The following is a 19,816-nucleotide window of genomic DNA, read 5'->3' as shown; positions in this document are numbered from 1 at the left end:
GGTGTAGCTTCATGCAAGAGAAATGGTTTTGGTCAGTGAGATTGTCCTTGTCTGACTGTACAAGAATGAGTGCTCTGGCTGATCAGAACATTCTTTGGTGGTACGGACTGTCCAGAACTGGGCAAAGAATGCAACTGAATATTGAAAATCTCTGGAACAAAATGGTGATTCACAAATATAGAACATTAGAAAACTCGGTTCTGTGAATTTTCCCATCGTAAATACCAATGTATGATTTATGTTTTGTACTTGTGCAAGGCTTTAAAGATAGCATGTTTACAGATTCACTCAGACAGTCACCTACATCCATACACTTCCCCGCATATTCCTTACATATACATAGCCCATACATTCGTACATTATCTCACATACACACACACACAGGTTATATTCAGTAACCGTAGTATGATAATCATCTTCACATCAAAGTGATATTACTTTCTTGTCACATTTTGTTTTTTTCCGCATATTTTACCCTGACAGAATTAGACTGTAAACCTATGATTCACTCCATGTCAAATCCTATGGGGAGAGCTGTCTAGAGCCTCAGAAATCATCACCCTCAACCAAGCTGTGAGCTGATTAATCTTCAGAAAGTGTCACAATCAAATTGGAATATGGACAGAAATTCCATTTGGAATGATGCAGCACACGTGTGATGGAGGATTGATAGCATTGCCGGTGATATCTATTAATTCTTTTCCTGCGCAAATGTGTGCAAATTCCACTTTAAAGACATCATCAGCTCCCTCCAAAGAAACAGAAATGCAATCATAAGACATCATCTGGGCTTTTATTACCTTTCTCTGTCGCTTCTCCCTAGCACATGTCACAGGATGAGCTCGTCTGAGTAGTGTGAGTTTGTAAGTGGCTGTTCCCTTAGTCGCAGCACAGTGAGTGTCGCATGCACTTCTAATTGCCAAGAAAACCCAGAACTAACCCTTTCAACTTTTGCCACTCCGAATTATGGACTACAATGTAATTATGTAACATCATGTAATGTAATGTAATGCAATACAACTGTTTCAGGTGTTATATCATTGCTCAGGACACTTGCTGGCTCTGTAAGGATGTGGGATTCTGATTCTCCCTTCCTGTGTGTGATATCAGGTTGGTGGAGTCATGCTGCCAGCCAAGGGTGGTTAGCCCTGCTTTCGATAGTCATGGGTTCTGATGGTTTCTGTTCTTACCTTCAAATTGGCAACAGATGTTGCTAGAAATCACACGAGGCAAGTTAATTGTATAATTAACAGCTTTGATTAAGTGTTGAAGCTCTGTGGCTCTCCAGGAGCAGGGTTTGTCTCCCCTGTTATAGACCCTAAGCCACGTGCCCCGATCCCTACCCAGCACTGTAAGAGGATTGTGGGTTATTGCTCAGTTCCATACTGGAATCCAGTCCAGGGTTTTTACTCAGCATTGTAAGGGGATTGTGGGTTATTGTTCTGTTCCGTACTGGAATCCAGTCCAGGGTTTTTACTTAGCATTGTAAGGGGATTGTGGGTTATTGCTCTGTTCCATACTTGAATCCAGTCCAGGGTTTTTACTCAGCATTGTAAGGGGATTGTGGGTTATTGCTCTGTTCCATACTTGAATCCAGTCCAGGGTTTTTACTCAGCATTGTAAGGGGATTGTGGGTTATCGCTCTGTTCCATACTTGAATCCAGTCCAGGTTTCTTGGTTTTCCACCACAGAAATGGGAAAAAACTATGACCCAGTGAGTCAGACAGAGCTTACGCCACGTCTAGACTCCCAACAGCACTGCACTGTCCACACAGCACCACTTACTGAGGCGATGAATTTTACCCAAATTGAATCTGCCGCTGCCGTTCCTCCAGGGTTGATTGGCGATGTGAGCTAGATTACAGCGCGGTGACATTTAAAGAGTTAATTGCTTTTTTTCCTCACTCCTTTCTCTTTTTTTTTTTTCTTCTGCCAAGAAAGCCTGCATCCATTTCTCATCTGGACTCCTGAGCTGTTGACACTGTCTGATGCGTTTGCATGATATTCGCGTCTCTCGGCTGAGCTTCCGAATCCTCCGTCTTGATGTAACGCACCTAACTGCGATAATGTAAAACCTCTGCCGTGTTTCATACACAAAGAAGCGTTTTAAAATCGCTCTCTCTCCTCACCGTGATGCAACATGAAAAACATTGACAAATTAAGCCCCAGGCCTTCCATGTCTAGATATTATGTTCAGATTGGGGTTTTGGTGGTTTCAGAATGTATGTTCGTGTGATTCTTGGACCAACTGAGCGCCACCACTTTGTTGAAGATAAATGTTGTGATCAGATCTTATCATAAACAAACCAAAAAGGTCAGCTCCTGTGCTTCTTCTACCCTGCCTCTTTCTGTAATACAGGAGCTTGTTAATGAGGTTTTTTGGTGCTTTTGGTGTTTCAAAATGTCCGTTCTGTGTTATACATGGTTGTACTCCTGAATGTTTCAAACATAAATGACAAGGAGTCACAGCTTTCATTGTTAAGAATTTTGAGCTAACCATCTGCTTAGTCTATAAATTCTGCTGTCCTGCCTTCTGCTCTTTGACTGACGTATCTATGCCGACGTATTCAGATTTACTGTAGGCCTGGTTCCAGTCAACATCTTACCTTAACTTTGACCTAGAAAGATTGACACATTGATGGAAAATTGCACTTGTGTCCAGACCTTAGTCTCTTAAAGGGACTGGAATGTGTTTGTGTAGCATGCATTTGAATTGCATCTCTGGACAACTGAAGCTGAACCAGCGAGTTCCCCTCTGCTCTGGCTTCGCAGGCGGGGGAATGGCAGTTTAAACAGGAGACAACAGGAAATCTGACAGAGCCGCAGCCGGGCCTACTGTCAGAGCTGCGCGCGTGTGCTTACGGCAGGGGACAGAGAATTGCTCTGGCAGTTTTATAGCCTTTCTCTAGACGATGGCGAGAGGGATTGGACACCTTCGGCGCATGGTGTTTTTGCAGCAGAAATAGGCGATGCAGGCTAGCCGACGCCCCCGGTCTTTCCCAGAGTGCCACTGCCTGCTCAGACAGCAGCTTCATCAGTTTTAGCCTTTCGCTACAATACCTGAATTTTTTGCATGTGATGCCTGTTTATTGTTCATTCATTAAATGCATAAATAAAGCACTAAACCAATAACACTGGGGTTCTTAGGCCCATAGCAATAATAAAATACGCCGTGTTAATTCATTAATGCCTGTGCTCCAGGTACAGATTATTTTTAAACAGGGCAAACTTTTGTACTTTGTACTAACAATTTGGAATGCCTGGTTGTGTCTCATGTCTGCAGAATTCTCCCCTAAATTCACGAGAGTGCTTTCCTCGAAACCGCCATAAACAATGTTATAAACAGAATATATCTCACATGTGGGACTATGGAGTGACCCTCTGCTCCTCTCCTCTGTGTGTGTGTGTGTGTGTGTGTGTGCGTACGTGCGTGCTTGCGTGCCTATGTGTGTGTTTGTGCCTGTGTGTGTGTGTGTGTGTGTGTGCGTGTGTGTGTGCTTGCGTGTCTATGTGTGTGTTTGTGCCTGTGTGTGTGTGTGTGTGTGTGTGTGCGTGCGTGCATGCGTACCTGTGTGTGTGTGTGTGTGTTCTTGCGTGCCTGTGTGTGTGTGTGTGTGTGTGCGTGCCTCTGTGTGTGGTGTGTGTGTGTGTGCGGCGTGCTGGATGCCGGTGGTGGTGGTGTTCTTGCGTGCCTGTGTGTGTGGTGTGCGTGTGTGCTACTGTGTGTGTGGTGTGTGTGTGCGTGTGTGCGTGTGTGTGTTCTTGCATGCTGTGTGTGTGTGTGCTGTGTTGTTGTGTTGTTGTGCTTGCGTGCCTGTGTGTGTGTGTGCGTGTGTGCCTGTGTGTGTGGTGTGTGTGTGTGCGTGTGTGCTTGCGTGCCGTGTGTGTGTGTGGTGTGCTTGCGTGCCTGTGTGTGTGTGTGCGTGTGTGCCTGTGTGTGTGGTGTGTGTGTGTGTGTGTGTGTGTGTGTTCTTGCGCGCCTGTGTGTGTGTGTGCGTGTGTGCCTGTGTGTGTGGTGTGTGTGTGTGTGTGTGTGCTTCTGTGCCTGTGCGTCTGCTTGCTTGGGTGCCTGTGCGTCCGTGCGTGTGACAGATCCGGAGGCAGGGAGGCATCCAGCTGCTGGTGGACCTGCTGGATCACCGCATGGCGGAGGTTCACCGCAGCGCCTGCGGGGCCCTCAGAAACCTGGTGTACGGCAAGGCCAACGACGACAACAAGATCGCCCTGAAGAACTGCGGCGGGATCCCCGCGCTGGTGCGCCTGCTGCGGAAGACCACCGACGTGGAGATCCGTGAACTCCTCACAGGTGAAGCCCAGCCCGCTGAGCTTATCACATGTAATTAACCTTTAATAGCTATGCTATTACTACAGTGAATGCCGCATGCTTGAATTTCATCTGTCAAATGTCTAAGTTTGGTTTTGGTTGTATTGCATTACATTTATTTATTTATTGTTATTTTTATGTTAGGCCCTGACTATCCACAAATAATTCACATTTATTGACTAACCCGACTCGTGTCAGTAATCATTAAGCTGCATAAATGGGCGTGTGAATGCACCAGGCGTGTGCATTGCAGTGGAGGAGAGGTATCCAGTAAGCATGTGAATAATGTGGTGGCGTGCTGAGCCAGCGGCGTCAATGCTTCCTGGTTCTCTTCAGTGCTCCACTTTGCAAGGAGAGGATTGTGCTTTCGCCTGTGAGGCCAAACATAGATGTCTGGCAGAAACGGCAGATTTAGCAGAGGCCGAGTCGATTGTCTTGTTGGCAGGGGGACTGTACTAAACTAATTTGTTTTGCTCAGCGATGCAAGCCTCCAAACATTTCCAGGCAGTCAAACCTTTCTAGCGTTTACGGAGCCAGTTGCTATGATACCTTGTTGGTCTTAGGTTACAGCTTGCTGAACTAACCAGTAATATAGAAGCAATTAATTAGTATAAGATTTTATTTTGTACTTGCTGACAGACAGGGGGAAATTATTATTTAGTAGTTTAAATAGGTTGGAAAGGTTATAGATATAATGGTAGAGAACCCAAAATATATATACAAATACCAGAGAAGCTAAACATTTTAGCAATTTTTTTATTCAGAATAACTATTATTTTTTCTTCGCCGTTGGCTGGAGACTTGTAATTTCCTGCACTTATCTGAACTAAGAGGATATTTCCAGCATCACAAACAAAAAAATTGTTTGTTCTTCCTTTCTTTGACAAGATTGGTGTGGGTTTTGTCATTTAGATCTGCACCGTCTCTTTTGCACGAGAGATGAGAGCTCTCGTGTCACACATGCCCTTCTTTCTCCCATGGGCGAGTCGGCGCTTTAAAGGAAACACAGTCTGCATGGGTCACTCCTCCCCAACGGAGCACTGCTTTCCTCGGGAACAGCATTCATAGATCACTGAACCGTGGAACCCTCCAAACGCAAGGGGCTTTGACCGTTTCCTATAGCAACATGCGCAGTAGCGACTCCTGAGCAAATGAAACAAAATGGTGGCTCACTGTTGTTCAACAGAGGAGGCAGTCTTTTCATAGCTGCTCCTATGGCATGGAAATGAAAGAAAGCTTTTTTTCCCCATAGTTGTTTGTTACCTGATTTAGAAACCAAAGAGCTTTGGGTTAGTGTTTATAAAGATTATTTTCAAAACTAAATGGCAGAATGGTACCTTTGTCTGAATAGCACATTCACTGTGATCTCAGTGAGTCAAGTAGACTGTAGTGAGAGTTGTTTCAGAAAGTTTCACCTTCAAATAAATATTCAACCCCAGAGTCCCCCATATGCCAGATGAATATCTTCCAACACATTTGGGTTATGCTGAAAAACAATTCAAGGTGCATATTTTTATTTATTTCTCATCACTTGCTGCAGTCTCCAGTTTTCATGCATACATTCTTAAAATTCAATTTCCATTTTGTAATACACTGAGTGTATTTGATGTACACAAAATAAATTGTGTACCTGGAGACACGGAAAGCTCATCTTTGCATTATATCAATCCTGTGTTTCATAGAAGTTATGCTGCCAGTTTTGCCTCATTGGAAGTCTTTGTCACTGTGCTAAGATTACCCACAGGAGCAGTAGCCTATGGCACCAGTACTGGCACCAGGCTGCCAGGAACCAGAAGGACAGTGGGCAGAGAGGAAGGAGGCTTGCTAGCAGCTTTCTTACTGTGTTGGAGGTCCAGCTGGCTGCCAGTTCAGTTTCATTGCTATTTTTTTCAATTCCCAAAATTGAAATTATTTTAAATGGGCTGAACATTTTAAGAGTAATGTATAGAGTTATTATTAAGCTAGTATCCTGTTTAATGGGTACCTGTGGTGTTCACTTATAATGACTGATGTCTCTTGTGGTCATAATTTAACATTTATATGTGTATGTGTTTGAACCTAAAGAAATCTGTGGTTTTAAAATTTGACATTCATGGTTTTAAAATTTAGGTAATTTTTATGTGTAGTCTCATTATGTAGTAAAGGAAAGGTGTTTAGTATTACACACAGATACATACACAGAGGGGAAAAAGTCATGAATTTTGTGCAAAGCAGGTCTATAACTACATGGAAATGTACATCCTTCTGCAACTTCAAAGGTTCTCTGGGTTTGTATTCGAGAATTGTATTGAGAACAGAGGTGCTTTTTGTGCCCTTTATTTTACAGAAGGCCAAAGTTTCGTCAACGCGCAGCACCTTCACACGCACTTGTTTATTACCCGCCAAACCCAGGCGGGTTTTCCCACTGGGAGTGAGGCCTTATGAAGTCAGAACCTGCGTTTACTGGGTTAGCCAGGGCCTCTCGTTGCCGCTGTCACCTTGAACACCTCTACACGGCGCTCACGTCACCTCCCCCCGCCGTCCCGACAGAGTTCATTTGGGTTCACCCCAGCGGGTGTCCTCACACTTCGCCCCTTCATGTGAACGGACCGGCAGGGGTGCACCCGTCCCCCCCGTCCCCCCGTGTCGGGCCGAGGCAATTAACCTCCTTCATCTCCGGAGTGAGAAACGCGCCGCGCGGGCCCCAGGAAGCGCGAAACAGGACGCGGAGCAGATAGCGGCCGTAAGATGTTAATGCCTTCCTGTGATGCGGTCGCACACCGCCGCCGCCGCCGCCCAGGTGAGCCGCACGCCGGCGCCTCCGAGGAAAGGCTTTGTGCGCTCACGGCTCCCCGGAAAATCGTGCGCGGAATAAAGATGCAAGCGGGAAGACGGAGACGGTTTCCTGAGACTGCGCATCGAACTCGTTTGGAGAGATTATGCTGGCCAGCGCCGAGAATAGTAGTCAAATAAATTGAAATTGCACAGAAGGAAGTAAAGCACAGTGGCCAATTTACTCTTCAGGCAAAGACAATCTTGCTGGACAGTTAAAGAGCCGGTTTAAGTTTTTTTGTTTGGACAGAGATAGATATTTTATTCCCCTTGGAGGATGTTCTTCCCACAGGTGGTACCGTGCAGTCAACAGATGCATCCAGTTCTAACAAAGATGCCTTAATTATAATAACAACCTACCGACAGACTTACTTAGACACCGAGCGTCTGCATGTATTCAGAATTATAATGAGACCAGATTGCCTTAGCAGTGATAAACAACAGCGAATCGGAGAGCGCTTGATCAGTCTAACTGAACAGTTTCCTTAGGGTTCACTGCCCATTGCCTAATAATGGTGAATAGTGTGTGTGCTCTTCTCTGAAATGCCACGCCCAGTCATTTATTATTCTTATTTTTAATTTGTGGAATTTTAAAACAAGAAGTAATGTGACCCTTCATTCAATATTGTAAATATTCCGGTCACGAGTGGGTGTGGAGGGCATCAGGGCCAGCCACGGAGGGCCAATCGGTTTATGGATTTCATGCCACATTTTGTTCTTAAATTTGCTCTTATGTAGCTGGCCCAATCTTATGCGTGATCTGGCATTTTAGATGAATTTATTGACAAGCTTGTAAATCAAAGCTGGTGCCTGTTTTTGGGTCTTAATTTGAAACAATTAATTGCGGTCTAACCCATCAGTAAACTGGTGTTGGTGTATAGAACTAATGCCCTCTAGCCCTCCAGGAATGAAACTGCCCACCTCTGGCCTCTGTGGCCCACACCCTAGCCAAAAAACGGAGGGTCTTTTAGCTTCTCAGCTGGTGAGAATGCAAAGCAGTGTCAGGTTTTTTTCCTGCCTACAGGTTATTTTGAGCAAAATCACAAATTCAACTGTGGAGCAATTTAAGTTGATTAAGTGGCAAATGAACTACACTTAGCAGCTGTTAGTGGGCAACATAAGAAATGCTTAAGGGATAGTCTGTGCACTGATAGTATTATTGCATACTGTTTAATAAATGAGACTGCCTGTCTCAGCATTGCTTCAGTAAAAAGCAATCCATCACAAATACTGTATATCATTCTTCTTTAATGACACCAATCGCAAATCAAAGGTTTATGTAATGCAATAATGCCCAGTCCACCACAATACCGTCAATCATTTGCAGTCTTTTGAATTTATACTTAATTTTTCACTTATAGTACTTGCCATTAGTTACATCCATTTCTCTCTTGACAAAGAACATGAAGACATTTTGACAGCACAGGTCCTTCATGCAACATTTTTCTGTAAACAAGCTCTCAAGCTCTGGCTTTTTCTCTAGACTCCCTGTTCGGCTGTGACATTAAAGGGTTATTTTATCTATTTATACATTTATTCATTTATTTATTTTGTACATGCGTGTAGTCATCAAAGCATTTCTTTAAATAAGGTGCCATTATAATCTTGGCCCAGTATCTCGTAGCACATCTGTATATCCATCTGACTGTCATCCCAGAAAGCATGGGGGACGGAGTGGGGTGGGGGGGTGGGGGGGGGCGAGCGGGTACAAGGGTCCACGACCTATCAGTCAAACCCCATCTGGCATACCAGTCATCCATCATGGCCACGCCACGTTGTGGCATTGTGGGTAATACTCTGGGTGGCCCTGGGAGTGTTGCGAGGCCATATCCGCTGCTCTGTCCTCCCCCGTGGAAATGCGATGCTGTCAATCACTCCCCATATGGAGGAAAGTTTGATGCACTTTGCTGGCTTCCTGTTAATAAAACGATCATGTGATCTCTGCGGGACCCTGGCTGGACTCTGCCTGCCTGTCCCCCCGTTTCTGAGCGAGGCAGATGACAAAAGGGGCTGGTCTGAGCAACAGCACAGTGCTGCAGCAGAGAATGTTCTTTTTCAATAGCGCTGTTTATATGCTGGAGTATTTGCCAGTAACAGGGAAATTCTCACCTTTTTCATTGCATAAGGCTTGAACAGCACACTGATGGTACAGAGTGTTCACCCCCTCACAGGTGGTGCCTGGCATTCTCTACGTCTCCTACCCTCCACTCTCATCCTACCCAGCGGAATTCTCAGTGTTAATTCAACTCTAACACCCGTTTCATGAGTTAAAGTCTACGTCTACTCTGTGAGTGTTATAAGTACTCTGGCAGAGTTTTTTTATGCTAAACATTTTGCTGCATACCGTTCTTTCTCTCTCACATGACTTTTGTCTCGTGTGGTCCTGTTGTTCATCACTGTCAATATGTAAAATCAAAGCAAACCATCGAGTGGCTTTTAAAGAAGACACGTTTTACAGAAAATACCAGCCAGGTAACGTTTACGGTCAGTGGGGGCTAAAATAACAGCGCAATCATTACATATTTGATTTATCATCAGGGGGCAACTGATTTTTAGTAGGAAATTCAATTTCTACCCTAAAGCTTCAAAACAAAAACAAAAAAATCAATTGGTTAGCATGCTATACTGTTGCATGATTTATAACTGGCATGTAATATAATATGATATTAACATTGTTATGAATAGTGATGTGCCTTTTCATTCCAAGATGATATAGATCTGGTGACATAACCATCATATGCAATTTGGGAAATCAGGACTTTAAATCAGGATTAATGCTCAGGGCGCTGGAGTACAGTGATTTCAGGTAATGATGAAAACCGCTTCCTATTGCAGAAATAAATTATACCAAATCTCCATCCCTCTCAGGAAGGTACGCTTATCTCTTCCCACGAAACCCGACATGGTGTTTTGTTTCAATAAAGTAGGCCACTCCTGGATAAATTAGATTTTCTTTTCTAATGCTGCCACGGTATTCTGCAGTGCAGGGTTTTTGATTCCTGCATTTTCTTGTCTGTGTAATCTCTCTCGCACGGACTCAAGATCCATAACTGATTTAAGAAAGGGACGAAGATGCTGAATGATTTATTTTGGCAGTATTTTTGTGCAGAATCTTCCTTGTAGTTTCTTTTACATTTTAGTTTCCATTGATTTGCACAAGTTTGCTGGTGCCAGCTGTGGTGGACAGAAGTGGTGGTGGCGTCGTGTGCTTTGGAGGAGAACATGCTTGTTTTCAGGCCTCCCAAAATTGACGACAGAGATTGATACGAGTGTTGCAGTGTGAGCACAATGGCGCAGTCCAAATTGGCAGAGGAGGGTGGGCATAAAAACACTTAGACAAAGCCAGGCATCTCCTTAAGTGTACCCTGAGAAGAGAGATGTGTCCATGCAATGAAAGTGATTTAGCGCCAGGGAAACTTACACAGGTTGCCACTGGTTGACACATGGAAGATGTGGCAATTTGTTTCTGAGCCCCTGGCCATGTCCCGTGGAATTGTGTTTGCACTGTGAGCTAATACGACGGAGCCTGATACATTTCTGTGGCTGTTCTGTGACTCAGAGCTATTACTTGTTATCAGAATCCCCTGGCCAATCGTTTTTCTTTCAGTGGCTCGGCCAATCACGGCTGCCCTTTGGTGACATCTGCCGTGTTCGCCTGACGGACAGCTTGATGTACCAAACTGTGGTGCAGGTGCTAATCTGCAATTTATCCCAAATGCTCCTGAAAACGATGTACTGGGTTTAAAAAACACTCATCTTTCCCTGTAGAGAATTTGTCAAACTGTCGCTCACTTGTTATTAAGATGCCATTACTGTTCAGTTGTTGATGTCGTTTGGATTACGGGACATTTTACAGCAGTATTCAGCGCCTAAGGTCATGGGATTGTTGAGATATCATGTCTGGGGAGGTAATTAGAGCTATGCCATTTTTTACTTGTTTTTTTAATTAATGGTGACTGGTTTAATCACTTGTGGTTCCCAGTCACGTTAAATGTAATAGTGCTCTTTGTTTGTCTCATGAAAAGGCATTACCACAGACAATCTCCTGTTGCGTGAAGATGTTTGAATGTCATGGGCGATCAATGTGTGTGTTATTATGATTTGTACATCAACATCGTTATTAGCAATCATGTCTTACACATGAATTTTTCCCTTTCGGTACTTTAGCTTAAGCACCATTCTCAATAATGGCAACTATTCAGCCAGGATGCAAACTTGCAACCTCTTGGTTATAGTCCCATTTCCCAAACCCCTGCTCTACACTGGCGGTCACTCACCACATTACCCCCGAGTGCCCAGCTTTAGCATTGGCCTCTCTGGCTCCCCCTGCAGGTGTGCTGTGGAACCTGTCCTCCTGCGATGCCCTGAAGATGCCCATCATCCAGGACGCCCTGGCGGTGCTGACCAACACCGTGATCATCCCCCACTCGGGCTGGGAGGCCTCGCCCCACCGGGAGGACCGAAAACTGCACCTGCACTCCTCACAGGTCCTACGCAACGCCACGGGATGCCTGAGGTCAGCTCTGCCGCTCTCACTCTCTCTCCCTGTCTCTCTCACTCTCCCTGTCACTCTCTTTCTTCCCTTCCTCTAACTGTCAGAAGCTGCTTTCATCCCTCTTCTCTGTTCTAATGCAGCCCTGCACTAGCTCCGCCTCTGTCCCATTGCACCGCCCACTGCGCTGCTCCGCCTTTCTCTCCAGTGCTGTGTTGGTCTTCCCACCGCTTCTCTACCTCAACTGCACTCCTTTGCTCCTCCCTTTATGCTAGTGCCCCACCCCTTACTCTAGTGTACTGGTTTTCACATTCCCACTACTCACATTCCCTCCACCTCATCCTAATGCTAAGCCCCTCCCTCAGCTCTGATGACCTTTCCTGCTCTGCCAATGCATCTCATCTGCTGCTCATAAGGATACTTTAAGTTCTGGCTCTGGGGGTGTATAGGAAGCGGCAATTATTTAATTACATAATTGTAATAGATGCAACTCATTCCTAAAGATCACTGGTCATCCTGCCAGGAGTGCCATTATCTCAGTCAGGGGTTAAAATCAGCCAACATGATAAGATGGCTTAATTAAATCTATATTAATATAATTGAAATAATTGCGGAAATTCTGTTCTGCTGGTTGCCACCATATGCCTTAGCGAGCTCTAGCGTATTCTAGAGAAAGCCAGAGCAGAGAGGCAGTGTATGAGCACATTGTCACTGCCCTGCCTGTGCTGTAGGGATTTAGCAAGAGCAGTCACACTCCTGGCACAGAAGCGAATCCTTTAAACTTGTAGTCCCCTTTTTTTAATAAGGACACTCTCCCGGTCCGCCGACGCCTGCCGTGCAGACGGGCCGCGTGTCTCTCAGTCACATTTCTGATCTCGAATATCACCGATTCTGCTCAGGGATGCCTGGCTTGTGCTGTTCTCTCATTCCCAGGGCTCAGAGCGCGCTCAATAACTCATCGAGAACCACTGAACCGTTGTTTCTGCAGTACTGACTCCACCCCCCTCTCTGCACTCCCTTCCCCGGTCCGCACCCCCCCTACCCCTCCCCCTGATGCTCCCCCTACCCTACCTACCTGTGGAAAAAGCAGGTGCACAGCCTGAAAGAAAATTATTCGCATTTATAAAGGCCTCAATGGAGAAAAATATCCCCTCGCATTCACTCAGAATGCTGAAAATATTAATCCAAAATACCCAAACTGCAACCATGGTATCTTAACACCAATTATGTGAACAAAATGGTCCGGTACAGTTTGCTAGAGGGAACCTCTGAAGACTGTTTAATGTAAAACAATCCGTAGTTTCATTTTAATGAACGCTGAACACACATTTCCTCCCTCAGCCTCTGAATTCTTTTTGGCTATTCCGGATGGTAGTTGAAAAGCACAGGAAGATAAACTCAAGTTTAAAGCGCTCACCAAAGAACAGATGAAGAGCACACTCAAACGAGTGCGCTCCTGTGTTCGTGTCTTCTGGGAGTGCCCTCAGTCACTTTCATTTTTATTTTTTTAGTTATTGTGCACTCTTTTTATACTTGCGAACAGTAGGGGGCAGAGGTCTTATCCCCCCACGCCCTGTGTCTTTTGGACAGAGATGAATGACATTGCAAGGCAATTTAAATCATCCCTGAGCAGTGGAAGGCGTCGGTTAAGATCAGAGGGGTGTGGCTCTAAGGGTACCGCTCCGTGGGTGTGATGTTTAACACACGCACACTCTTGATGGGATGGGGACAGGCAGACAGGGGAGCGCTGCTGTCTTCTGTACAGAAATACGTTTTGTGAAACTGTCCTCCAGTTGTGCTGGTATAGGTGCACGCGCTGCAAAAACGCCATATTTCATGACAAGATTGTTGGCCATGATCCAGTGTATATTTATTTATTATTTACTATAAATGTTGTTAAGTTCTAGCCCGGTGTTAATCAGTAGTCCATTTGATGTTAGTAGCAAGTTTGTTGAAGCATGAATCCATGATTGTCAAGTCACGTGTGTATACCAGAATAATCTCTTATATGGACGGTGAATTATCTATCACCCTATCTAAAGAACAGTAGACACAGTACAGTTAAACACAATATTTTTTTCTTTCACAAAAGACCAAAATTAAGTGCCCATTTTGCATTGCATTTATTTTTAGGTCCCAGTTCCAGTCAAATATATATTTACAATAAAACGGTACTTGCTAGAGCTACAACCAGGGATTCCCAGAGGTTTAGGACACATCGAGAAAAAAAAAAGAAGAAAAAACTGTAGCACAGGATTGGATGAAAATTTCCCCAAACTTTTTTGCTCCTATGGGGAGATCACCAGACCAAATCTGCCAAAATTCTTCAAGAGATACCTCTGAGGGTATTAAAGGAAAGGCACGGTTGTCTGAAATGAATTCCTTGGTGTTTTATTTTTGTCACATTACTTATACGAGGCCTGAGGAAATGCAGTGGTCTGGAAATGAACATAATTAATTGCATTACTTGAATAGCACAGATACAAGAAGAGCTACAGTTAGGACGTGAGTCGATGTGTCTCACGCTGGTAACTGTCTCCCAGGTTGACCCCACATTAAAAGGCTTAAATTCCTATTGGGGAAAAGTTAGAAGAAGAAAACTGATCTTATAATAGCTACAGAAAAAAAAAGCCTTGTGACATGCATGACTGAATCCCATTTTAATTAGGTTTAATAGATAACTTGAAAAGTAAGCAAATCCATATTATCTCATTTATTTAGAACAAATGAAAATAGATTTGTGTCTGACATTTTCTTAAACTCTTAGTTTTACTGGGTAATGTAGCACATTCTCATTAGAATTCTTTTTCATTTCCATCCAACTGAGGATTCAAACTTGACTGCATCCTGTCAAATGTCTGAGAAAATGTCAAACGTCCTGCCGCATCAAAGCTCTCCTTTCTACCGTTCTACGCAGGAATTTATCATCTTTCTAGTTTTGAGAAAAGACGACAAAGCCTGGGATTACTGAGCAATGCAATCTCATTATTGGTTTTGTCATTCAATAGAGATAGCAAGACACTGTAATCCATAGCTGTTCACCAGTCCATGTTTTACCATAGGCCAGATTAGCATGCCATCATCAGAACAGGTGGTTTGCTGTACCCTGTTGTTTTAGCAGCCATGTTTCTTATGGCTTTCCTGGATGTATGTACCACCCAATAAATTCATCAGTGCCATTTCCACGCAACTGTTTCATATATCTCTAAATGTGCTTAGTTATTGTATTTTTAAATGTATGCCATATTCACCAAGTTACAGCGAAGAAAGTGAGAAAATAATTGATTAAAGCCTATTTAAAATGAATTCCTAAGATTTCAGACAATACAGCGTTGAGCCCTCCATACGTGCGCTGCTCAATTTGTAAAGGTCTTTAGAAAAATCTCCATCAAAGCTCACACTTTTATTTTAGTCTTAATTCAATGCAGATGAAACTTTGCCGGTAAAAGAACAGGAGTGTTGGGGGGGTTTAAATGTGCTGATTTATGCCAGCCTGCCTTTATGAGAAAAGGCTGAGCAGGACTCCCCGGTCTCAGAATGATAATTAATGGATTTCACGGGTCGTTAGTAGAACAGGAAGCCTGGCTGAATATTAATGGGGCAGGAGCCAGCTCCTCGTCGCTGCGCGATTCGCCCGACTCTCGTAGCCTGCTGCGTCGCCGTTGCCGCCCGCCTCGCCCGCCGTCGCCGGGGTCGAGCGCAGCGCCCGCACGCAATCTGTGATCCCTCACGTGCGGGGTCAGCTGCGTGGGGGGCGGGGCCAGCTCCTGCAGGGCTGGGCTCTGTCGTGACTGACGGCTGAGTCCGGTCACCTGGTCGCCTAGGCGAACAAGCGGCTCTTCTGTTTGCTGGTAATTCAGCTCTGCTAAATGCTGGGAGTTGTGCCTCTGGCGCTGCTGACGCTAAAATTGTTGCCATTGGCTCCCCTCGTTAATATTCATGAGGCAGCATGGTCTGACAGATCAACCTTGCTTGGCACACTAGCAACATGGGACTTCCTATTACCACAGCCTTCTAGATTAGACTAAGGTTAATAAAGTAAGGTTTAGGCATATGGCATTCATGCGTACTGATGTTGCATGGGAACCACAGTAACTCAGTGCTGTTATGTGTGCACGTACTGGACTGGCATCACTGACCAGGTGCAACACAGTTTGGCTTAACTATAGTTTCATCATTGGGGCAGAGTAGCATGCGATGGAAAGCACTGTCATGGTATAGGTCAAGTGCCATCTCCTATGTTTTTAATATATATTATGTACAGTTTGAGTTTAACATTAGCTTTAGCCTTTCTGTAAGGTGTAACATAAAACCCAGTGAAAGTGGTTGAATGCATTGCACTTAAGTACAGTAGATGGGTCAAATGAAGGTGTTTTGCTTGCTACCTTCTACCATAAATAAATAAATAAATAAATAAATAAGTACCTTTAATTTCATGGGTTTAATTGCTTGATCTTTTTTTATCAGCTTTGATAAATTTATGTGATTTAATGACTGTGACTGTAAAAACCATAACCAAGTCAATGCATTATAGATGCCTTATTTAGATATCATATGAGGTGCATACTGTATCTGATAGAGAGTGGCTGCAGTGGATCAGCTTCCAAGCCAAACATTCTGTGCTTCTCAGCTGATTTTGTTTTATCAGTCCTGAGTGTTCTGAAATTAAATCAGTCCATAATAGAGTGTGAAGATAAGGTGAAAGTACAGTGTGAGAGAAATAGTATATCTCATGATGTCATTGTAATGGCATTAATAAGGGGGGAGGGAGGGAGAGTGAAGGATACACGTGAGCTGAAATGTGTCTGATTGTGCTTCAATGGCCCACTTCCCTGCACATCAACAGTGCTTATTTGTGCTATCACTTTTGCCGTCATTGATTTTCTGTATAACCTGAATTGCTTTGGTAAATATCCAGCTGCAAATGAATAATATATGTAATTAAGCCGCTGCATGTGATGCTGGATCAGGGTGCCTTCTGAGCAATTAAATTAGCTAATGTAATCTTGTACTGTTCAGCATTCTGCTAGGGGGTCAAATGAGAGATGATAAACGGTGATAGGGTGCTTCTGTGTGCAGTGCAGTGAGCTTGGTGTGTGTCATAGCAGGACCGGTGCCTTTACGCAGTTATATATATTATTAACCAAAGTATACTTATTAAAAAGAAAGTTCACATGGTTTGTTGTACTAATAAGTCGCAGTTTCAAAGGGCATGAAGTCTGTAGAACCAAAAGAACGTTCTGTCTTTCAGCAGAAGGAAAAAAAGACGTCTATTGTATTACAAACAATGTATCCCGTGAAAGTCAGCAGCTGTGATCAATAACATTTCTGACAAGGAAATCTTGGGCGTGCGTGGAACTCTATAAATCTTTTAAAGAAAGTAATTTACGGAAGAAGAAAAAAAAAAAAAACAATATCACAAAATAATAAAAGGAATAGAATTTTTTTTTCATTGAGGAATATTGGTGTCCCATTTCATAAGCAGCGCAATATGTGCAAACTGGGTTTCCCATTCATAAGGTAATGCAATAAAGAGCAGGGCCAGCGGCGAGGGCTTATTACCTTTCTATCAGCGAAGGTGAGTGCTTTCTCCCTCCGCACGGCCCTATTACGCGTAATAAATGGAGCTCCGCCATCGATTTGCGATGTCGCTCCTGAGGAGAAATCAAAGGTGGATTTTTGTATGCAGCCTCAGCAGCCCACTGTACCCATAATGCCAAACGGTCTTGACCACTTCCTCCTTTCTTGTGCGAACGTGACCGCGAACGTTAAATGATCCGCACGTCGCAAGGGCTTTGCTGCGAGAATAGGGGGAAAAAAATGCTAAACACTAAATATAAATAGATAAACACACAAACATTATTTTTGTAATTGGCAAATTTTTATGTTCCAAAAGTACTTGTGGCTGATATGAACACAAACAACAAGAGCAAATAAGCCAGGCTAGCAGTGAGTGTCAGAATAGGGTGAGCAGGGACACTGTACATTTAGTGCGATGCTGAAAGGTGTGTGACCACAGTGGGGCTGGAGAGGGGCGCGTGCGCTGACCTCTGCTCCCTCCGCCCCTCCTCTTGTCGCGTGCGCTGACCTTTGCCCCCTCTGCCTCTCCTCTTCTGTCGCAGGAACGTCAGCTCGGCGGGCGAGGAGGCGCGGAGGCGCATGAGGGAGTGCGAGGGTCTGACGGACGCGCTGCTCTACGTCATCCAGACCGCGCTGGGGAGCAGCGAGATCGACAGCAAGGTTCGCCGCCTCCACGCTGGCCCGCAGCCCCAGCCATTGTATTGCATTATTTATTTGCTAGATGGAGGCTCGCAGCCGGCTTTAGACATTATTAATTTGATGCAGCTGGGTGTTCTTCCGAAGCCACTCCACTTTACTTCCTACAGTGGCCCTCTTAGGCAGTGCCCTTTGTGTGGGAATCGAACCCGACGCTCAGCATTGCACTGTGCAGGCCCAGGTCTTGTTCCGCTGCAGCACACACAGAGCTTCTTATTGCTTGAAGAGTGCAACTTTCTTCAGAGCTCTGCTTCAAGGCCCTTGTTCAAGAGCAGAGTCTCGGTAGGCCTTAAAAAGGCTTTGGGCCATGAAACTACTCCAACTCTATAACTGTTCTTGGGCTTCGCTCTGAAATAAAAAAAGAAGCAAAGAAGCTGAATGCTTTTGAGTGTGCCGCACAGCCTGTGCACACAACACAAAACACTTATATTTTACCCACAATTCCCTGCCACTTAAGGGCTTTATGGTAATATATTGAATTGTGTTAAACCTTGCTGCTTAATAAATAATTAAATCAATAAATGGATGATAGATAGATAGATAGATATATATATAGATAGATAGATAGATAGATAGATAGATAGATAGATAGATTAAAGAAACCTCTAAAAAATCAAATCTCTCTGAGGTCTCATTTGTACACGGCCCCTCCTCTTTAAAAGGCTTCATTTGACCCATTTTCCTTATCTTCCTGATGCCTCAGTGTTTCCCTGGATTAGCTTGCCGCTCTCTGGACTCTGTCCAGCAGGACAATGCTCTTAGTGGAAGAGGATAATATACGGCAGCCTGGAGGGCACATTTCTTCACTTTCATTTCTTTCAAGGCTGTATTCCAACTGAGTCTCTACTGAGTTTTCTCTGGAAAACAGATTTGAAAGCTCAGGCTTACAGTACAGCAACAAACCTCAGGGAGAATGCTGTGTATTGATACTGCACATCCTAAAATGTCAAATAAGCTATTTAGCTAAGAGAAATATTTCCAGTATTATTTGAACAGCTAATAAAGTTAAAAAATAATTTCTTGTATAATATTGTGTATTGAACCTATTTTATGCAGACACGTTTATAATATCCAGCAGCGCTGAGAGAGAGAGAGAGAGATAGAAATGTGCTCTGCCTTCGACGGGTGCAGGCTGGCAGAGCCGAACGCAGTGTTGTGATTGGCCAGCGCTCTGTCCCCGCAGACCATAGAGAACTGCGTGTGCATCCTGAGGAACCTGTCCTACCGCCTGGCCGCAGAGACGGCCCAGGGCCAGCAGATGGGCACCGACGAGCTGGACGGCCTCCTCTGCGGGGACGCCGGCGGCAAGGACGGCGAGAGCTCGGGCTGCTGGGGCAAGAAGAAGAAGAAGAAGAAGGCGCAGGATCAGGTGGGTGGGGGGGGCTGGCGGGCGGAATAGGGCGTGGCGGGTGGGGGGGGGTGGATTACAGTATGGCTGACAGATATCCGATGTTCCCCTTCGCATGGGTTTGTTTTAACATGGAAAGAAGGACTTTTTTTTACAAATAGCTGCAAATGAACTGAGGGGATGTTTTTTTTTCTGTAAATTTTTAACAAATAGCTGCAAATGAACTACAGTGATGTTTTTTTATTCTGTAAGTTTTTGACAAATAACTGCAAATGAACTGAGCTGTGAGCGGACAGAAAGAGGACCGTGAAAAGGCTGATTCATAAGCCGATTCATAAGCTCTTGGTGCTGCAGAACACACCAGAAAAGCAGGATGCAAGAACAGAGGGGCTGCTGGGTGGCTCATCCTGTTTAGGCACCGTTCTAGTGTAAGGATGAGCTCCACGGTTTGATTTCAAATCTGGACCAGCTGTGGCCGGCACACCTGCAGGGCAGCACTCAAAAGCCTGGGGTGTCACCCAGAGACGGGAGGGATTCAGTCAGGAATAACAGAGTTTCACCATGA

General features: G+C 44.6%; 1 protein-coding gene across 11 annotated transcripts in view; it reads left to right on the top strand.

Annotated features, from left to right (window-relative positions):
* Nucleotides 1–19,816, top strand: part of LOC135260850 (catenin delta-2-like) — a 178,266-nt gene that overhangs the window by 124,269 nt on the left and 34,181 nt on the right. For all 11 annotated transcript variants that reach the window (XM_064346484.1, XM_064346485.1, XM_064346488.1 and 8 more), the window contains 4 exons: nucleotides 4,093–4,306; nucleotides 11,468–11,651; nucleotides 17,750–17,867; nucleotides 19,087–19,272. In XM_064346484.1, coding sequence (XP_064202554.1) covers nucleotides 4,093–4,306; nucleotides 11,468–11,651; nucleotides 17,750–17,867; nucleotides 19,087–19,272 — 702 coding nt within the window. The remainder of the gene's footprint in view (nucleotides 1–4,092; nucleotides 4,307–11,467; nucleotides 11,652–17,749; nucleotides 17,868–19,086; nucleotides 19,273–19,816) is intronic.

The sequence above is a fragment of the Anguilla rostrata genome, chromosome 8 (assembly GCF_018555375.3).
Source record: "Anguilla rostrata isolate EN2019 chromosome 8, ASM1855537v3, whole genome shotgun sequence".
Lineage (NCBI taxonomy): Eukaryota > Metazoa > Chordata > Actinopteri > Anguilliformes > Anguillidae > Anguilla > Anguilla rostrata.
The sequence above is the reverse complement of the archived record's forward strand: the minus strand, read 5'-3'. Positions and strand labels throughout refer to the sequence as shown.